Source organism: Balaenoptera borealis (assembly GCF_965194805.1).
Source record: "Balaenoptera borealis genome assembly, chromosome: 19".
NCBI classification, from domain to species: domain Eukaryota; kingdom Metazoa; phylum Chordata; class Mammalia; order Artiodactyla; family Balaenopteridae; genus Balaenoptera; species Balaenoptera borealis.
Window position 1 is genome coordinate 17,162,625 of NC_138878.1, and position 21,539 is coordinate 17,184,163.

The window sequence follows — 21,539 nt, forward strand, 5'->3', positions numbered from 1 at the left end:
CTCATCAAAATTTGTGGGATGCAGCAAAATTCGGCTTAAAGGGAAACTTATAGCACTGAATCATATGTTAGAAAAAAAGATTTAAATTCAATCATCTAAGCTTTTACCATAGGAAACCAGAAAAATAAGAGAAAATTACTGTTTTGTTTTGTTTTGTTTTTGCTGCGCCACACGGCATGCGAGCTCTTAGTTCCCCGACCAGGGGTCGAACCCGTGCCCCCTGCAGTGGAAGCGCAGGGTCTTAACCACTGGACTGCCAGGGAAGTCCCTAAGAGAAAGTTAAATCCAAAATCAGGAGAGGAAAAGAAATAATAAAAATTAGGGCAGAAATCAATGAAATTGAAAACTGGAAATCAATAAAGAAAGTCAACAAAACTAAAAGCTGGTTCTTTGAAAAGATCAGTAAAATCAATAAACTTTTAGCTAGACTAAGAAAAAAAAGAGAGGATACAAATTTCTAATATTAGAAATGAAAGAGGGGACATCACTACAGATCCCTGGGACATTAAAAATAATCAAGGAATACTATGAACCAACTCTGTGCCCACAAATATGATAACCTAGATGAAATGGAACAATTCCCTGAAAGATACAATCTGTCAAAACTCACACAAGAAGAAGTGAGCAATCTGAATAGGACCATATCAATTAAAGAAATTGAGTAAATGATTAATAACCTTTCAAAACAGAAAGCATCAGACCCAGATGTATTCACCAGTGGATTCTACCAGACATTTAAGGAAAAAATACCAATTCACTATAATCTCTTTCAGAAGATAGAAGCAGAGAGACTACTTCCTAACTCATTCTATGAGGCCAGCATTAATCTAATACCAAAACCAAAGACATTACAAGAAAAGTCCAGAACAACGTCTCTTATGAACACAGACGCAAAAATCCTCAACAAAACATTAGCAAATTGAATCCAATAACGTATAAAAATTATACATCATGACCAATTGGGATTTATCCCAGGTATACAAGGCTGGTTCAACATTCAAAAAGTAATTAATGTAATCTATCACATCAACAGGTTAAAGAAGAAAAATCATATGATAATATCAATAGATGCAGAAAAAGCATTTGACAAAATTCAACACCCATTCATGAGAAAAATTCTCTGTAAACTAGGAATAGTGGGGAACTTTTTCAACTGAGTAAGTAATATCTACAAATCATCTGAAGTTAACATCATGCTTCATGGTAAGAAACTTGAGGTTTTCCCACTAAGATCAGGAACAAGGTAAATGTCCCCTCTTACCACTGCTTTTCAACATCATACTGGAAGTCCTAAATAATGCAATTAGACCAAAAAAAGGAAATAAAAAGGATACAGATTGGGAAGGAAGAAATAAAACTGTCTTTGTTTACAGCTGACATTATCATCTATGTAGAAAATCAGAAAGAATCAAGGAAAAAAAATTCTGGAAATAATACGTGATTATAGCAAGGTTGCAGGGCACAAGGTTATTATTTTTTTTAAAGTCAATCACTTACCTATATATCAGCAATGAACAAGTGGAATTTGAAATTAAAAACACAAAACCATTTACATTAGCACCCTCCAAAGTGAAATACTTAGGTATGAATCTAACAAAATACATACAAGGTCTAAAAGAGGAAAGCTACAAAATTCTGATGAAAGAAATCAAAGAAGTAAATAAATGGAGAGAAATTCCATGTTCATGGATAGGAAGACTCAATATTGTCAAGGTGTCAGTTCTTCCCAACTTGATCTATAGATTCAATGCAACCCTAATCAAAGTCCCAGCAAGTTATTTTGTGAATACTAACAAACTAACTCTAAAGTTTATATGTAGACGCGAAAGACCAAGAATGGCCAACACAATATTGAAGGAGAAGAACAAAGTTGGAGGACTGACACTACCCAGCTTGAAGACTTAACATTAACCTACAGTAATCAAGACAGTGTGGTATTAGCAAAAGCATAGACAAATAGATCAACAGAATAGAATAGACAGCCCAGAAATACACCCACATAAATATAGTCAACCAACCTTTGACAAAAAAGCAAAAGCAATACAATGGAGAAAGCAACAGTCTTTTCAACAAATGATGCTAGAACAACTGAACATCCACATAAAAAAAAAAAAAAAAGAATATAGACACAGACCTTACACTCTGCACAAAATGTAACTCAAAATGGATCACAGACCTTAAGGTAAAATGCAAAACTATAAACTAGTAGAAGATAACATATGAGAAAATCTAGATGACCTTGGTTTTGGCAATGACTTTTTAGATACAATACCAAAAGCATGATCCATGAAAGAAAGAACTGATTAGCTGGACTTCATTAAAATTAAAAACTTCTGCTCTGTGAAAGACGCCTTCAAGAAAATGAAAAGACAAGTCACAGACTGTATTGCAAAAGACTTATCTGACAGAGGACTGTTATCCAAAATATACACAGAACTCTTAAAATTCAACAACAAGAGAACAAATAATCCAATTAAGAAATGTGCAAAAGATGTGAGAAGATATACAGACAGAAAATAAGCATATGAAAAGATGCTCCACATCACGTCATGAGGGAAATGCAAGTTAAAACAACAATGAAATACCACTACACACCTATTAGAATGGCCAAAATCCAGAATGCTGATAACACCAAATGCTGACAGGATGTGGAGCAACAGGAATTCTCATTCATGGCAGGTGGAACCCTAAGGGCAGGGGAGTCTGGGGACTGTAGGAGTCAGCTTTCCTACATCACCAACTAGAAGAGGGTGAAATGACCCAGGTTGAGAGAGCCAATCCATAGTATTCACTACACCCTCCATAGAGGTGGTACCAAATTACACTCCCACCAACATAGGATCTTAGCAACTCTTTGAGCTATGCCAATTCAATAAATGAAAAACATTACCTTATCGTTTTAATTAGCACTTCTCTCATTTTTGGAGAGGCTGATGAGCATCCTCTCTTACAGACCATTACAATGTGCATCTCTGTGAATAGAATTCAGTGGGAGTGCTGCCCCCTGCAGTTGTGCAACATGGTGAGCCTGTAATATAGTTACATACAATTTGAATTTCCTTCTGTGAATTCTTTAGATCCTTTGCCCATATGCTGGCTTTTTTTTTTTTTTCATGATATATTTAACTGGAAACATACATGGGACCTGAACATACGGCATCTTCAGTGCCAGTTTTCCAAAACTACACCTTACCTAGTGTGATGGTTAATTTTGCGTCAACGTGACTGGGCTAAGGGATGCCCAGATAGCTGGTAAAACATTACTTCTAGGTGTTTCTGAAAGAGATTAGCATTTGAATCAGTAGACTGAGTAAAAAAGATTGCCTTCACCAATGCTGGTGGATATTATCAAATCCATTGAGGGCCTAAATAGAACAAAAAAGCAGAGAAAGAGTGAATTTGCTTTCTGCTTGAGCTGGGACATCCATCTTCTGCTGCCCCTGAACACCTGAATTCCTGGTTCTCGGCCTTTGGACTTGGACTAAGAATTATACCATTGCCCCTCCCCACTCCTCCCCTTCTCAGGCCTTTGGGTTTGGACTGGAACTACATCTCTGGCTTTCCTGAGCCTCCAGCTTGCAGACAGCAGATCGTGGGACTTCTTGGCCTCCATAATCATGTGAGCCAATCTCTCATCGTTAAGTCTCATTCTATACACCTATACCTATCCTATTGGTTCTGTTTCTCTAGAGAACCCTGACTAAATACACTTAGTGACCCAACAACTTTTTTCCCTTTGTGTCATCTCCCTCCCCGGAGGTGGTCCCAGTGAAGGGTAGGGAGAGAAACAACCTCAACTTGAAATGTCACAAGCATTTCAAGTTCTGGAGCTCTAGAACTTTAAAATTAAATTGTATTCAAAGTGCTTCTCCCACACAGGTTTACGAGGCATTCTCCTTTGCCTCCTGCCTGCTGCAGATGTCATTACGAAGCACGCTGGATGGATGCCTGAGGACACGGTGTGCCTAGGAAGCTGGGCAGCCATTCCCTCCCGCTGGGCTTGCGTTCTTGTGCTTTATAACGACTTCTTAGGTGAATAATAACCTCACGTTCATGCCAGGCCTTTTGGTCTTTGCTGATGACCTATAGAGGCTGGAAGTCTGAGATTTCAAATTCATCAGCAGGCCTTTTAAGCCTGGTCAATCAGTCGGGCCACACAGAGCCACAGAAAGTACAAGCTGCTGATGCAGAAGGACCCAAGCACTCAGAGGACTACACCATTTGCCTAGAAGTGTGAGATTGAAATTTTTTTCTCTTTAAAATGTCCACTTGCTACGGGGCTTCAGGTGCTCAGTGGCAAGGCCAGCTAACAAGGAGTGCACTTATGGACTTTCCTCTAAGCCCTGATCTGATGCACCAAATTCCATCATTATGTATTCATTCCTTTGGCTTAAACCTTCCCACAGTAACCTGGCACTCCCTCCTGACTTGCTGATTATTTTTCACTTGGTCAGGCTCAAAGTGTCCTAGGCATTTTTAATCCCTTCTTCTCTTTGTACCCTCGTCCCCTCCCCCATCCATTTAATCATGAAGGCGCCTTGATCATTCCTTCAGAGTGTCTCTGGGGAAGGCCTGCTGGAGTGGGAAGAATACTGGTTGTGTGACCTTGAGCAAGTGATTCAAACTCTGACCTTCAGTTTCTCCATCTATAAAGTGGAGCTAACAACATCCTACTTCACAGGGTTTTTAGTAAGGATGGAAAATAATTCATGGTTTTATTAAAACACACACAGACAGACAGACAGACACAGACACACACACACACACACACACACACACACACACACACAACACCACTTCCCTAGAAGCCTCTTTGGCTGACTAGTGTCAAGCCTAGTGATTTATAATATTCTTTGCATATATTATAAGACGTACAAATAATGTATGGTTTTATAAAAATGAGATCATATTCCATATTTTGAAAAGAGAAATGTGGCCCAAGTTATTCTTTTCTGTTCCCTCCTCCACGACCCTAATTCAGGTCATTATTCATTCCTGCAAGAGCTTCTTAACTGTCCTTTCTATAACCAGGCCCCCTCCCCTGCCCCACCTGAAGTTTCCCTCTCTCCAAAACACCCTCCTCCCCGCTGCTGCTGCTCAGATTAATTTTTCTGAAACACTCTATAGATTATAACTTCCTCATGCTCAAAAACCTTCAATGGGTCCCACTGCCTTTGAGTACTGAGTCCAAACTCTTTAGCCTGGCAATGACGGTTTGGGACTGACCCAAACCTAGTCCTGTTCAACAAGCATTTCCCCAGTGCCCACTGTGTGCCAGTCTCAGGCTTGGCACAGGGATGGGGATTTGGCCATGACTAAGACTTAGTCTCCTCCACCACCTAGTGGGGAGGCAGACAATGAACAGATATTTTCTGTAATGCACGGTAACGGTAGGATAAAGGTAATCCCAAGGAGCTATGAGAACTTGGGAAAGCATCTACCTTTCTGGTCATGTCCTCAACTCCTCTCATCCAAATCATCCCTATTCTGTGTCCTGCACGTATCATGGCGACTTTTTACCCCCAGGTGGGTAGGGCCTGGTGACTCAGATAACAACACTGAAAAAGCACCTGCTGTCCATTATTGCTTTTGTTTATTGCACCATTGCCAAGACTGCATACTCTTCAAGGGCATCAACAGCAGAATAGATAAATCAATTGATACATTCACCCCGAACACTGCACAGTAATGGGAATGAATGGGCTGCAACGACAAGGAACAACATGGATGAATCTCATGGACATAATGTTGAGTGAAAGAATCCAGACACAGAAGAGTACATAGCATTGTGATTCCAGTCACATATAGTTGAGTACAGACAAAACTAATCTATGGTGTTAGAAGTCAGGACACAAAAGTTTCATGAAAAAATGCTTACTCTTATTACGTATGATGGGTTCTATTGCTTCTTTTCTGTTCTTCTTTTTTTTTTTTTTTAAGTGCTGGTTATCACTCACTGAATTGACCCAGTGAAGGATCAAAACCTACAATCTGAAAAATACACTGCTCTAGCATCTCCATTAGAAAAAGCAAACTAGGCAGCCCACCTACAACCCTCACTTTTTCCTCGAGCTACTGCCTCATGCCATGCTTTCCCTCCACAAGAGAGCTTCTGCCCACACTTCTGTCCCTCCTCTCTCCTTCTTTCTTCAACCCCCACCAGCTAATCTTGACTTATCCACTACAGTGAATCCACTCTGGTCACCAACAACCTCCATGTGGCTAGTCCAGAGGTCAATTCTCTGCCAGCTCTGACTCTGCTCTTCAGTGGCATTAACCACCTCTCTTGGTGTTTGTGAAGGTTAATGCTATGTGTCATCTTGGCTGGGCCACAGTGCCTAGGCATCTGGCCAAACATTGTTCTTGATGTTTCTGTGATGGTGTTTTTGGATGAGATTTACATTTAAACTGGTGGACTTTGCGTAAAGCAGATTGTCCTCCATAATGAGGGTGGGCCTCATCCACTCAGTTGAAGGCCTGAAGAGAATAAATGGTTGACCTCCCCTGAGCAAGAGGGAATTCTGCCAGCAGACTGCCTTTGGACTTCATCTGCAACACTGGTTCTTCCTGGTTTGTCAGCAGGCTGCCTTTGGATTCAAACTACAACTCTTTCCTGAGTCCTCACCTAACTGGTCTCCCCCATCAGATTTTTGGATTCACCAATCCTCTGCAATTGTGTGAGCCAATTCCTTCAGATCAGATGAATCTCTTTCTCTATATATTCATATCCTATTGGTTCTGTTTCTCTGGAGAATGCTGACTAACACAGCATCTAACTCTGTACCTTTTGGTTTGCTCCTGATTCTTACTTACTTAATAAATATAAATAAGGTTTAAGAAAAGAACCAATATTTATAAATTGAATTATTATTATTATTCTGTCTCTTTAAGCAACCCATTTCCCCAGAGTACCACTCCCTGACTGAGCTCAGTGGGGAAGTACCTCCATCATCAGGTTTCTGAATGCCCATCTTCTGCCCCCAGAGGGTTCACAAGGTAGCTTTCTGGACTCCACTTCCTGCTTCCCACATCTTGACCTGCTAATTGGTGGAATGCCTGCCAATTGGTGGAATGCCTGCCACTTACTATTTATGAGATTCTGAGCAAATTATTTACCACTCTGCTTCAGTCTCCTCATCTGTAGGAGATAAAGTTGTTGTGTGGGTTAAATTAAAATGCTTAGCACACAGTAAACATTACATAGATGTTTGCTAAGTCAGAATTCTTTCCTCTAGAACACTGGAGTCATCTCAACAGCCTCCCACTTTTTTGTCTCCTCTTTAAAGGGCTGTATTAGTTAGCTATTACTGTATAATAAACCATCCTGAAACTCAGTGGCTTGAAACAATTGCTCATGAGTCTGTGGGCCAGCTGAGTGGTTCTGCTGCTGTGAGCAGGCTTGGCTAATCTCACCTGGGCTCACTGATGTATCTACAGTCAGTTAGCAAGCAGGTCAGCGGGTGGCTGGCAGGTCTAGGATGGTCTCATTCACGTCTGGCAGTTGGCTGGCTTTTGGCTGGGCAGCAGGCGTGACTGGGCCATGATGTTCCAGCAATCTAGCCTGGGCTTGTTTTCATGAACGAGGCAGTGTGCCAAGAGAAAGAACAGAAGCATACAAGGCTTCTCAGGGCCTAGGTGTGGTCCACCATCACTTCTGCTGTATTCTACTGGCCAAAGCAAGGCTGGTCCAGATTCAAGGCCTGGGGAAATAGACTCCACGTTTTATTTTTTTATTGTTTTGAATTTATTTTATTTATTTTTTGGGGCTGCGTTGGGTCTTCCTTGCTGTGTGCGGGCTTTCTCTAGTTGCGAGCTTTCTCTAGTTGCAGCAAGCAGGGGCTACTCTTCATTGTGGTGCGCGGGCTTTGCATTGCGGTGGCTTCTCTTGTTGTGGAGCACGGGCTCTAGGTGCGCGGGCTTCAGTAGTTGTGGCACGTGGGCTCAGTAGTTGTGGCTCGCAGACTCTAGAGCACAGGGTCAGTAGTTGTGGTGCACGGGCTTAGTCGCTCCATGACACGTGGGATCTTCCCTGACCACGGCTCGAACCCGTGTTCCCCGCACTGGCAGGTGGATTCTTAACCACTGTGCCACCAGGGAAGTCCCAGACTCCACCTTTTAGAGGGAGGAGCTGCAAAGTCACATTACAAAGGGTAAGGATACAGGGAGGGATGAGCATGGCCAGTTCTGATATAAAACTACCACTAGAGCATTGATGCCTGGTGTGGAGAGTTCAGAATATACTTGTCAGTTGAGAAAGTAGGAATATCATCTGCCAGTTTTGAGGCCAGGTCAAAGTGGATTCAAATGCCAGCTCCACCAACTATCTGTGAGGCCTTTGGATGATTTATTCCACCTCCCCAAGCTTCAGTTTCCTCATAGGGTTGTTGGGAAGATCGAACAAGGTAATGTAGGGAAGGGGCTGAGCACACGCAGTTGTTGAATATTCACTCATAGAGTGAATTCAACAACTAGAGCTCAGTCATTCTTAGAGCACAAGGCACATCCTGGGCTCTGCTGAATCCTGCCTCTGCTTCCCAAGGCTGAGAAGGAGATGGAAACCAGGCCAAGCGGGAGCATGATTTCAGATTGGGAACCATGAAATGGCAATTACAGAGTAAAACCTTAATTATAGTTCTTTGGGAAAAGAAGTGAGGAATGCAATCTGGTGGGCAGAGGAGAGGGGGCTGAGGGGGAGGATGTCGGGGGAGAGGAGAGATAGAGAGAGGTCCAAGAGGGAAAAGCTGAGCCATCAGATTGATGTTTTGTTGTTGCTCTGATTACAAAATTACTGTGTGTTGACACAGTTTAAAAAATACACAGATTGAGGGCATTATGCTACGTGAAATAAGTCAGACATAGAAAGACAAATAATATGTGTTCTCACTTATATGTGAAATCTAAAAACAAAACAAAACAAAAAACCCAAACTCATAGATACAGAGAACAGACTGATGATTGCCAGAGGTGGGGGTGGGTGAAATGGGCGAAGGGGGTCAAAAGGAACAAACTTCCAGTGATAAAATAAATAAGTCATGGGATGTAATATACAGCATGGTGACTATAGTTAATAATCCTGTACTGCATATTTGAACATTGCTAAGAGTAGATCTTAAAACTTCTCATCACAGGAAAAAAATGTGTAACTATGTGTGGTGACGAATATGAACTACACTTATTGTGGTGACCATTTAACAATATATACAAATAACAAATCATTATGTTGTATACCTGAAAGTAATATAATGTTAATGTCAATAAAAACAAAACAAAACCAAAGGAAAATACATAGACTTTTCCACTTATAATCCCACCAACCAGATATTATAACTGATATTTACATGAGCCTCAGTGTGTGCCCACACTCTCACAAATGCTTCATATTCCCATGACTCATGTGATAACCCCATGAGCAGGAACTGCTAGCCCCACTGCATAGGGGAGGGGTGGAAACAGGAGCACAGAGAATTTAAGTAAATCACCCAGGGTATCACATCTGGTAAACAGCAGAGTCTGGATTCAAATCCAAGCTACCTAGTGCCTTAAGTCTTGCATGTCACCAGCAGGGCACAGCACCACCTGGGCACAGCTGACACTTGGTGTGTTTCCTTCCATTTTCTTTCACTTCCTGGAAACTGTACCACTATTTTATTACTTTTTTAAAGGCTATTTGAAAAATTAGTACTATTTTATTTTTAGTACTAATCCCAGAAGAGTGAAAGTTTATGTGGCTGTCTTCCCCTTCCCATCTTTTTTTGTAATTTGTAATTTTGATATATAGTCAGCCCTCCATATCCATGGGTTCCCCATCCAAGGATTCAACCAACCACGGATTGAGAATATTTGAAAAAAAAGTCCAGAAAGTTCCAAAAGCAAAACTTGAATTTGCCACGTGCCCAGCAACTACTTACATGGCATTTACATTGTATTGGGCATTATAAGTAATCTAGAAATGATTTAAAGTATATAGGAGGATGTGAGTACATTATATGCAAATAGTGAGCCATCTTATACAAGGGACTGGAGCATCTGTGGATTTTGGTATCTGCGGGGGGTACTGGAACCAATCCACTGTGGATACCAAGGGACAAGTGTAACTTCAAACTTATACAAAGGTTGAAAGACTAGCACAAGACGCTCTCAGAAACTCCTTACCTATATCAACCAGTTGTTTACCATTTGCTTTCTCATTTTCTCTCTTCATATAATTATTTATATGTGTGTATGCATTTTTCTGAACAATTTGACATTAAATTGGAGACATTATGGTCTTTAACCCCTAAATGCTTCAGTGTGTATTTCCTAAAAACAAAGGCATGCCCATCCATAACCACAGTACAAAGAGCAAACTCAGGATATTTAACATTGTAACAATACTATTATCTGTGGTCCATATTTAAATTTATCAATCAGCCGTGTGTGTGTGTGTGTGTGTGTGTGTGTATGTGTGTGTGTGTGTGTGTGTGTATGTAATTTTTTTCCCAGTCCAGGATCTAAACCAGGATCCTGCACTGCATGTAGCTGTCCTATCACTTTAGCCTCCTTTAAACTGGAATAGTGTCTCAGTCTTTGTCGTTCTTTCTTTTTTTAAATGAAGTGTATTTGATTTATAATATTGTGTTAGTTTCAGGTGTACAATACAGTGATTCAATATTTTTGCAGATTACACTCCATTATAGGTTATTTCAAGATAATGGGTTTAATTCCCTGTGCTACACAGTATATATCCTTTTGCTTTTTCTTTGTCTTTCTTGACCTTGACATTTTTTATGATCTAGGCCAATTATTTTATAAAATGTCCATCGATTTAGTTTCCTTCTATTCTTTTTTCTGTGCAAATGTATACATACATATTTTTAAAATTAGGATCATATAGTACTGCTATGTTTTTAAACTTTTCATTGAAGTATAACACAAATACAGAAAAGTGAGCAGATCCTAAGTGACAATGAACACACGTGCTACCAAACCCAGAATAAGGGACAAAACATGACCTGCCCCCGAAGAATCTTTTTGACCTCCATCAGTCCCTAACCCCCCACCCAAGGGTAATCATTATCTTGACTTTTAAAACAGAGATTAGTTTTGCCTAATTTTGTGCTTTATATAAATATATTCAATTTTGACTCTGCCACTTTCTCTCCTAAAAGAGAGAAGTTATTTAACTTATTTAAATCCACTCATGAGGCTGCTGTGAGGACACAAAGGTGCCTGGGAAACCCCTGCAGAGCGCCAAACACATGTAGGTTCACTATTGCTGTTATTGTTAATGTTATCAATCTTTGCCCTGAATTAAAGTATGAGGAAATTATAAACTCTCATGCTGGCGTTATTATTGAAGTCAAGAGCATGAGCTCTTAAATAGAGGGATCTTTGGCAAAGAAAAGCGCGTCAGGGTGAAACAGCAAACGACGGAAAATAAGGGTTTGTGGAAGGGTATAAATAAGCAAAATGTTTCCAGGTTGGACCAGCCTTATTCCCAAATTTGCCTGATTATAGGACTCATCTGGAGAGTTTTTAAAAATACAGATTCTTATCAATGGGTCCGAAGTGGGGCCTTGGAATCTGTATTTTTAAAAGATGCTCCTGGTAATTCTTATGATCAGGCAAGATTTGGAAACAGTAGATTCTGAGGAAAGTGGACGAGCACGGACTCACTCCCTGGGATGGCTGGGAGGAGTCAGGTAACTCAATGTGGAAATAGTCATCATCATTCACTAGGCATCTACTAGGTGTCAAGTACCAAGCTCAGCATGTTCCTACAGTATTCACTTAATTGTCACAACAATCCTAAGAGACAGAGATTACTGTCCCAATTCTACAGATGGCCTCAGAGTTAAATGACTTGCCTGAGATAATGTACAGGAAGATATCCAGGTGTCTCCAATTTCAAAAGTCTTAGGAACTACCCTAAACTGACAGGTCAGAATACTCAGCTCCATCCATTATGACAGGTCATCTGTTATGCATGTGAGTAACACCATACTCATCACTTTACAGTTTTCAGAACACTTTTAAAAAACAGTGTTATTGGGGTATAATTTACGTACCATAAAATTCATCCATTTTAAGTCTGCAATTCAATGTTTTTTAATATATTCACAGAGTTGTGTAACCATCACCATGTTCAATTTTAGGACATTTCCATCACCCCACAAAGAAACCTTGTGTCCATTTACAGTCACTCTCCATATCCTCCACAGCCCCTGGCAACCACTCATCTCTTTCTGACTCTATGGATTTGCCTATTCCGGACATTTTGCATAAATGCAATCATACAATATGTGGCCTTTTGTGTCTGGTTTCTCTCACTTAATGTAATGTTTTCATCCATTTTGTAGCGTGTATCAATACTTCTTTACTTTTTAATGGCCAAATGATATTCCATTGTAAAGATGTGCCACATTTTATTTGTCCATCCATCAGCTGATGGACATTTGGGTTGTTTCTGCTCTTTGGCTATTTTGAATAATGTTGCTACGAACATGTGTGTACAAGATTTTCTGTGGACACGTTTTCGTTTCTCTGGGGTATATACATAGGAATGGTATTGCTGGGCCATATGGTAACTCTACATTTAGTCATTTGAGGAACTGGGAGGGTCCCTCAATGGCTGTGCCATTTTACCTACCCACCAGCGGTGTATGAGGGTTCCTTTCAGAACACTTTTATGAATACAAACAACCCCAGAGATAGGCATCATTACTCGTATCTTCCCGACAAAGACACTGAGGGGCAGAGAGGGGACGTGACTTCTCTGCTATGAGGACTGGGCTCCAACCCTGGAACTGCCCTCCTTCCTTCAGGAAACCTGACTTTCAGGCCAAAACAGTAGGTCTTTGAGAGGTGATGAGGTGATGAGGTGATGGGCAGAGAGAAAGAATCTGCGGGTACAAAGCCTGGCTATGGAGATGGAACCTTCGGTTTTAGGAATGGAGACATCAAAGCCACTTATGTTTTTGTTTTATTAGGCAACAGCCAGAGCCAGGTTCTGACTAATTAATGATGATCAAAGTACTGTACTCTGACAACATGGAGTGATTTGCAAACATTAGCCATGAATTATTCACAACTGGGTGTTCTTAGCTGAAGGTGAGGAGGCTGCCAACGAGTAAAAGAAAGCTAGGCCCTCACTTCCCCCTCAGTTTGCATGAGCCTGAGCCCTCCTGCAGGATTCAGTTTCTCAATCCAGAAAATGGGGCTAGATAGGAGCTCTCATCCCTTTATGCTCATAGGCCAGGACCTGGCAACCTGAGTCCTGTTCCAATCAAGGCAGCATACCCAAGCTGCCTCCACCAAACAATAATTAATAATACCAACACACAGTTCAGGGGTCGACAAACATTTTCTATAAAAGACCAGATAGTAAATACTTTAGGCTTGAAGGCCAAATGGGCCTCCTCATCTCTGCCACTGTAATGCAAAAGCACCATAGACAATACATAAATGAATGAAAGCAGCTGTCCAGTGAAACTTTCTTTGTGGACACTGAAATTTGACTTCTGTATAATTTTCACGTTATAAAATATTCTTCTTCTTTTGATTTTTTCCCTACCATTTAAGAACATAAAAACCATTCTTAACTCCTGGACTATATAAAAACAGGTGTTGGGACTTACCTGGTGGCGCAGTGGTTAAGAATCCACTTGCCAATGTAGGGGACACAGATTCAAGCCCTGGTGTGGGAAAATCCCACATGCCGCGGAGCAACTAAGCCCGCGAGCTACAACTACTGAGCCTGCGCTCTAGAGTCCGCGAGCCACAACTACTGAGCCCGTGCGCCACAACTACTAAAGCCCGTGTGCCTAGAGCCCATGCTCCGCAACAAGAGAAGCCACCACAATGAGAAGCCCGTGCACCGCAACGAAGAGTAGCCCCCGCTCGACGCAACTAGAGAAAGCCCGTGTTCAGCAACGAAGACTGAACGCAACCAAAAATAAATAAATAAATAAACGAAAAAAAAAAAAACAGGTGTTGCCTCAAAATGTTAAACATAATTACTATTTAAGTTAGCAATTCTGCTAAGTATATACCCAAAATAAATGAAAACATAAATCTACACAACATGTGTACATCAAAGTTTATAGCTATTCATAACAGCCAAAAAGTAGAAGAAATACACAAATGTCCATCAACTGATGAATGGATAAACAAAATGTGGTATAACCATACAATGAAATATTGATCAGCCATAAAAAGGAACCGAAGTTTGATATATGCTACAATACGGATGAGCCTTGAAAACATGCTAAGTGAAGGAAGCCAGACAAAGATGGCATATGTATGATTTCATGGATATGAAATGTCTCTGGAAACAGAAAGCAGAGCAGTTGTTGCCTGAGGCTGAGGGGACTGGGGCGGGGGAAGGTGATAACTAAAGGGTTCTTTGGGGCATGACGAAAAATCACTCATGGTGATGCTTGCACAACTCTGTGAATACACTAAAATCTGCTGAAGTGTACATTTTCAATGCGTGAACTGTGTGGTATTTGAATTATATCTCAATAAAGCTGTTAAAAAGGAACCACAGAAGTAATGCCGTAGTTTGTTGACCCCTGACATAGCACACAGTTGCTTAGCCTCTCACAAAGCACCTTTCCTCATGTTGTCACAACCAGTCAGGCATTTGCCTCTTCAATGGCTGAGAAAGCCAAGGCTCAGAAATGGGACTGACTAGGACACAGGTAACCAGTGGGGAGGTGTGAGCAGAACCCAGGTCTTTGGACTCCCTGTCCAGTGCTCACTGCAGCACAGACTTTCCCAGAGTTACATTCAGAGACTGGGTAAGTCACTCCTCAAAGCCCCAGGGGAGAGGAGATGACAGGAGGGGACCCCTCCCTAGACCTGTCCCTCCCTGCTGCACCTCTGGCACCAGCTTCCTCCTCTCTGCACCCCCCCCTACCCGACCCCCACCCCCAGCCCCGTGCTCTTCCCTGTCCCTTTCTCTCCTTTCCTTCTCAGAACCACTGGGCAAGGCTGTTCCTCCTTACATCTCACTCAGGGTGCTGGGAGGGCTGGGGGTGGGGAGGAGGACAGGGAGGCTTCTCCAGAAATTCAATCCATGTGACGTATTTGGAAAAAGGCTCCAAAAGGGTGAGGAACCAGTCCAAGGTCACACAGCAGATATCAGACCTTTGACTTCCTTGATATTTTTGAGAATGAAAAGAGAGAGGGTTTGGGGCTTGGGTAGGGTTTGAGGTGAGCCAAGCCCCATCCCGTTCCTGATTTTTCTCTACACAACACCTCCGCCCCAAAACTCTCTCCTCTTTCATAGTTTCAAAGGCACCAACCACTACAAGAGGGCTTTTAAAAATATTAAAATATTAATTGTAGAAAAATCAGGAAATACAGATAAAGGGAATAAGGATCATCTTGGTCTCACTCCTCAGATGTAAACATGGAGGTGACCATGGGGACTATTTTGGGTGACTCTGGAGCCAGCACCTGGCTTCAAATCCTGGCTTCATCACTCACCATCTGCGTGACCTCTGGCAGTTCATTTCACCTCTCTGACCTCAGTTTCTTCACCTGTAATATGGGAATAATAACAGCACCTACTCAGAGGTGTGTGACAATTAAACGAGGCTATAAAAAGCACTAAAAACAGTGTATGGCCCATAGCAAGCACTCAATACATCATTGTATTTTCCCAGTGATTTCCTTCATACATATTTTTTCCCTAGAAAAATGAGATCATTCCGTATCCATCATTTTATAATGGATTCCTCCCCTCCCCTCACCTTAACTGAATGATTAATATCTTTCCCTAGCATTAGAAATCCTTCTATAGAACATCTTTTTTTTTTTTGGCCTCGCTGTGCATGGCTTGTGGGACCTTAGTTTCCCCACCAGGGATCAAACCCAGGCCCTCGGCAGAGAAAGCACGGGGGCCTAAAGACTGGACTGCCAGAGAATTCCCTAGAGCATCTTTCTTAAGATAGCATATGTATATGTAGTATTCCATCTCCTGAAGTGGGATACTTAGGTGTGATTTTTGTTTCCCCACCACCAAACACGTTCCTCATCTTTGACCAATTACTGCTTCAGGACAAATTCCTAGGGAATTCGTTGAGTCAAAGGATGTGCAGGCATTTCAGGCTTTTGGCACATAATCATCAAACTGCCCCTAAGAAAAGTTATGAATAGTTTCACTTCCACCAGCTTGGAAAAGAAGGCCCCATGCTCTCCAATGCCTTGTCTCCTCTTATCACTTAGAAACATCATTTCCAACTTGACCCAAGAGAAGTGTTGTTTGCTGCCATATTTTGATTTGCAGTCCCAACTCTTCCTAATGGAACTCAGTTTAGGCATCTGCTCAACCCCATGACTCCTCTGGGTGGGCCTGGACTGGTCATCAACCTCTCTGAACCCAGAAGTCTCAGTTATAATTTCCAAATAAACCCTTGGTTTCTTAAATGAGATAATATATGTAAAAATTCAACCCCAAGCCACATTCTCATTATTTGAAATAGGCTGTAGGGATTTCAGAAACAAGGATGGCACTTCAGGAGAGCCCTGTAGGTAACTGTGGTGCACATGGGGAAACTGAGGCCCAGGAAGGGGAAGTCTTCCCAATAAGAAAAAGTCAGAAACATCTAATAGAAAAATGGGTGAAAACATGAATAGGCAACTTAGAGAGGAAACCTTAAGGTGTGCTACTAAGCAAAGAGATGTTCAAACTCATTAGTTATCAGGGAAATGCAAGCCAAACAAAGAGGAGAAACCAAGTCACGGACTAGTAAACATTAGGAAGTTGGATAACATCAAGTGTTGGTAGGGTGTGGGGAAATGGGACTCTCATGTGGCACTGCTGAGTGTAGACTAAGTAAGACCCTGAAACCCAGCAATTCCACTCCTGGACAAATATCCCAGGGCCCTTCCCACAAGGCCGAGGATGTTCACAGCAGCTGTTGTCTGTGGTAGCTGGGAGTAGGAGATAAACTGAATGCCCCTCACTGGGAGTAAATATGCAAAATATGGTGAAGGCACATTATGGAACAATTATGCAACAATTCAAAACAGCGAAGCAGACTGTGAGTCAACAAAGGCCTGTGAGCCAAATGTGACACATCACCTGTTTTTGTACAGCTTGGCTCAAGCTGAGAATTTTTACATTTTTAAATGGTGGGGAAAAAAGAATATGTTGTGACACATGAAAGTTAGATAAACATTATTATCTCACAAGGCTCCTGTGGGTCAAGAACTTGGGAATGGCTTGACTAGCTGCCTCTGGCTTGGGATATCTCATGAGGTTGCAGTTAAGATGTTGCTGGGGCTGCAGTCGTCTGAAGGTTTGACTGGGGCGGGAGAATCATTCAAAATGGCTCACGTACATGGCTGGTAAGTTGGTAATAACTGTTGGCAGGAGGCCTCAGCTCCTCTTAGACCACTCCATAGGGCTGCTTGAGTGTCCTCACAGCATGGTAGCCGGCTTCCCCTAGAGTGGGTGATCAATGAGACAGAAAGAGGATACTGTGATGTCTTTCATCCCCTAGTCTTGGAATTTGCACACTGTTATCCTTGCAATATCCTGTTTGTTGAGTAGGGTCACCTCTATGCAATGCAAGAGGGGACTGCTCAAAGATATGAATACCAGGAGTTTCTTACTGGCTACCACAGGAAGAAACAGAAGTGATTTATAGTAGATCCTTTTTAATTAAAAAATTAAATTCACATTCACATGAGACAACACTATACATTTCACAAAGGTACACACAAATTCAGAGGTATTTTATTAAACGGAATGGGGGAGGAGGGTAATGGGAGTGGAGGATAGGGATAAAAAGAAATGAATGAATGTGTGAACTAATAAAACCAGAGAGAAGCCTTGTACAAACCAACTAAGACAGTGGGCTGGGAACTGAGATGATTAATTCAATTCTTTTTACTCAAGCCCCCATGGTAGCCAACCCCCCCCCCCAAAAAAAGGGAGAGAGAGTAAGAAAAGTTTCCTTGTCCAAGATCACAAGAACTCAGCCTCCCTCATCAAGTACTGCTCTCTCTGCCTGACACACCTTACTCAATTCATGGTTGACCTGCAGGGTCTTCAGAGAGCTCCAGTTCCTGGTGAAATAGAGAAGATTTTTGCCTGCGGGAAGGGGTGTGGGGAGCAGCAGAACAAGCCTGGGAAGAAAAGGCCTAGTTATTACCCAAATAGTGGTGCTGGTGGATTGCTCACCCCTCCTGCCAGGGTTCCTCCTTCTCTGGAGACAAAGGGCTCTCAGAGCACAGAGCCCTGTGAACACCCCCAGGTCCAGCCTGTGAGTGGTGGGAGAATCGAAACTCTCATTTCTTTAAAAATATATCCTGTGGCTCTGGGCCTTGTGATTTCTTTTATTTCTTTTAATCTTCGTAAGCTCACCATGCAAGAATTGTTATTTCAAGATGCCCAGAGACCTGAGTTAGATTGTTTTTAACTGTTTTACCTCCCTGTAAGGTCATTCATTCATTCAGCAAATACTTATTGAGCACCTACTATGTGCCAGTATTAAGGATATAGCAGTGAACAAAGCAGGCAAAGCCCTTGTCCTCATGAGGGGTGGGAGTAGTGGGAACAGATGTTAGACAGCAAGCAAACAAAAAATACAACATGTAAACTAAAATGGGTTAAAGAGACAAAAAGTCATTGTGTTATCAGGGAGGCCTTGTATTTGAATCAAGACCTGAAGGGTAAGGAGCCAGCCCAGTGAAGAGCAGTTTTGGAGAAAAAACAGCAGGTGTAAAGGCCCTGAGGTAGGAATAAACTTGTGTTTGAGTTGATTAGGGGGGCAGGCAGGGCTCAGATCAGAGAGGTCCTTGTAGCTCTTTGTCAAAAGAACTTGGGCTTTATTCTGAGTGTGAGATGGAACTGACTCCACCATTATTAGCTACATGACCTTGGGCAAATTATTTCACTCCTGTGAGCTTAGTTTACCTATCTATAAAGTGGATACTATTGGGTTGGCCGAAAAGTTCCTTCGGTTTTTAAGTAAAAATAAAAGACACATTTTTCATTTTCACCAAGAACTTTATTGAATAACGTATTCACCATTTTGTTCCACTACCTTCTGCCATTTTTCAGGCAACTTCATAATTCCATCTTCCCAAAACGTTTTATCTTTTTGAGCAGAGAACTGTTCCAGGTGTCTTTTACAGTCTTCCAGGGAATTGAACATTTTTCCATTAAGAGAATTTTGTAAAGACTGAAATAAATGGAAATCTGAAGGTGCAATGTCTGGTGAATATGGCGGATGAATCAGAACTTCCCAGCCAAGCTGTAACAGTTTTTGCCTGGTCATCAAAGAAACATGCAGTCCTACAGTATCCTGATGGAAGATTATGCGTTCTCTGTTGACTAATTCCGGACGCTTTTCGTCAAGTGCTGTTTTCAGTTGGTCTAACTGGGAGCAGTACTTGTTGGAATTAATCGTTTGGTTTTCTGGAAGGAGCTCATAATAGAGGACTCCTTTCCAATCCCACCATATACACAACATCACCTTTTTTGGATGAAGATCAGCCTTTGGTGTGGTTGGTGGTGGATCATTTCGCTTGCCCGGCGATCTCTTCCATTCCACATTACCGTACAGTATCCACTTTTCATTGCCCGTCACAACTAGTTTTAAAAACGGAACATTTTTGTTATGTTTAAGTAGAGAATCCCATGTGGAAATACGGTCAAGAAGGTTTTCTTCACTTAACTTACGTGGAACCCAAACACCAAAACGATTAACGTAACCAAGCTGGTGCAAATGATTTTCAACGCTTGATTTGGATACTTTGAGTATGTCGGCTATCTCCCGCATGGTATAATGTTGATTGTTCTCAATTAATGTCTCGATTTGATCGCTATCAACTTCAACTGGTCTACCCAACTGTGGAGCATGGTCCAGCAAGAAATCTCCAGCACGAAACTTCAAAAACCACTTCTGACACGTTCGATCAGTCACAGCACCTTCTCCATACACTGCACAAATCTTTTTTTGTGTTTCAGTTGCGTTTCTACCTTTCTTGAAATAATAAAGCATAATATGCCGAAAATGTTGCTTTTTTCTTCCATCTTCAATATTAAAATGGCTACACAAAAATTCACCAATTTTGATAAGTTTTTTTAAAATGCTGCCACAGTATAATCTAGCAAAATTGTTTTGAATGAAGTTAAAGACAACTAAGCCCTACTAGAGTCATCTTACTGAAAAAACCAAACGAACTTTTTGGCCAAACTTTTTTTACTTTCCCATCACATTTTAAGATTCCCATGAGGAAGGAATCAATTACTGGTATTTGTAGACAATGGGCAGAAAAGATGGCTTCAGTCGATCTGAGTTACTCCAGTTTTCTCCATCTTCTGCTACTCTGCGGCCCCTTCTATCCTTCCTCCTCCTACTGCTGTGGCACCCTATCTTCCCCAAAGCCCCTTCCTTTATAGCTCTACTTGAGGTCTCCCTCTGTACTGGATTCCCCTCCCACCGGCCCCCATCTTCTCCACCCTCTCCCCGACCCCCTCCCCTCCCTTCAATTTCAGCTACAAACACTTCCTATTTCTAGCCCCGCCCACTTTCTGGGACTTCTCCATCCACTTCCCCTCTCCCCCCCCACAAACTACCCCCAGACTATCTCTAGGACCGCTCACCAAGCTGTTTTACCCTTTCTCCTACCTCCCAAGGAAAACTACTCTTTAAACTGCCTTCCTCCGCCTCCCAACCCCCAGAATACTCTTTCCAAACTGTTCATCCTCCTCCCAAAGATTAGTCTTTAAACGTTATTCCTCTACCACCCTCATTTTCCAAATCCTTCCCTATTTCCCCCCCTCAATTCTTAAGTACTTCTCTCCTCCAGGACCCGACTCCACTCTTCTCTCATCTCTCACACCGCCCACAAATGAAGCTGGATCACTCTCCAGACTGTCTCTTCCTTCCAACCACCCTCCCAATTACCGCTCCCAGCAGCCTCTCCCCCACAACTTAAAATGTCCCCTCGAAGGAACCTCACGGTCCTATCCCCCAGCTAAGTCCCCTTTCTGATGTTCCCACTACTTCCTGGGTTCCAGTTCTACCCCACTCTCGAAAGCATCCTGTGCTGGGTTCCCTCCCCACCCAGGGAAGAGCCCCTTTCCGTACATACCTGGAGGTTCCGGCCCGCGCCGCCCCCTTCTTCGTCCTCCGCCCACGCTCGGCCACTCCTTCCGCCTTTCTCCCGCTCTGGCCTGCTCACTCCCTTCCTTCCCTCCACCTTCTGACTCCACGTTGCTCCCTTCTCCAAATTCCCGGCCCTCCTACCAGGGGGCCCCTCTGGGTCGCCCTCACCTCTGCACGGCCCTCCCCACTCCCCTCCCCCTTTCCGGCCTCCCCTCCCTCGCCCGCTGCTCCCCGGCTCCCCGCCCCTCGGCTCGCCATTCTTCTCCTCGAGCCGTGTGCCCCGCCCGGCCCCAGCTCCCTAGTTTCCCGCTCCCTTGCACCCTCGTCCCCATTCCCGGCTCGGCCCTCGCTCCCCGCGGCCTGACCTGCAATGGCGGCCAACAAGCACGGCGCCGCGCAGCAATGGGCGACAACCGAACCTCCCGCCGC

At 42.6% G+C, this 21,539-nt stretch overlaps 1 protein-coding gene and 1 long non-coding RNA gene across 2 annotated transcripts in view; one reads left to right on the forward strand and one right to left on the reverse strand.

Annotated features, from left to right (window-relative positions):
• Positions 1-15,489, reverse strand: part of CDH3 (cadherin 3) — a 99,575-nt gene extending 84,086 nt beyond the window's left edge. The window contains exon 1 of the mRNA XM_082369818.1: positions 15,472-15,489. Within this exon, the coding sequence (XP_082225944.1) occupies positions 15,472-15,474 (3 nt within the window). The 5' untranslated portion in view covers positions 15,475-15,489. The remainder of the gene's footprint in view (positions 1-15,471) is intronic.
• Positions 1-21,539, forward strand: part of LOC309617583 — a 150,668-nt gene that overhangs the window by 98,964 nt on the left and 30,165 nt on the right. The window lies entirely within an intron of this gene.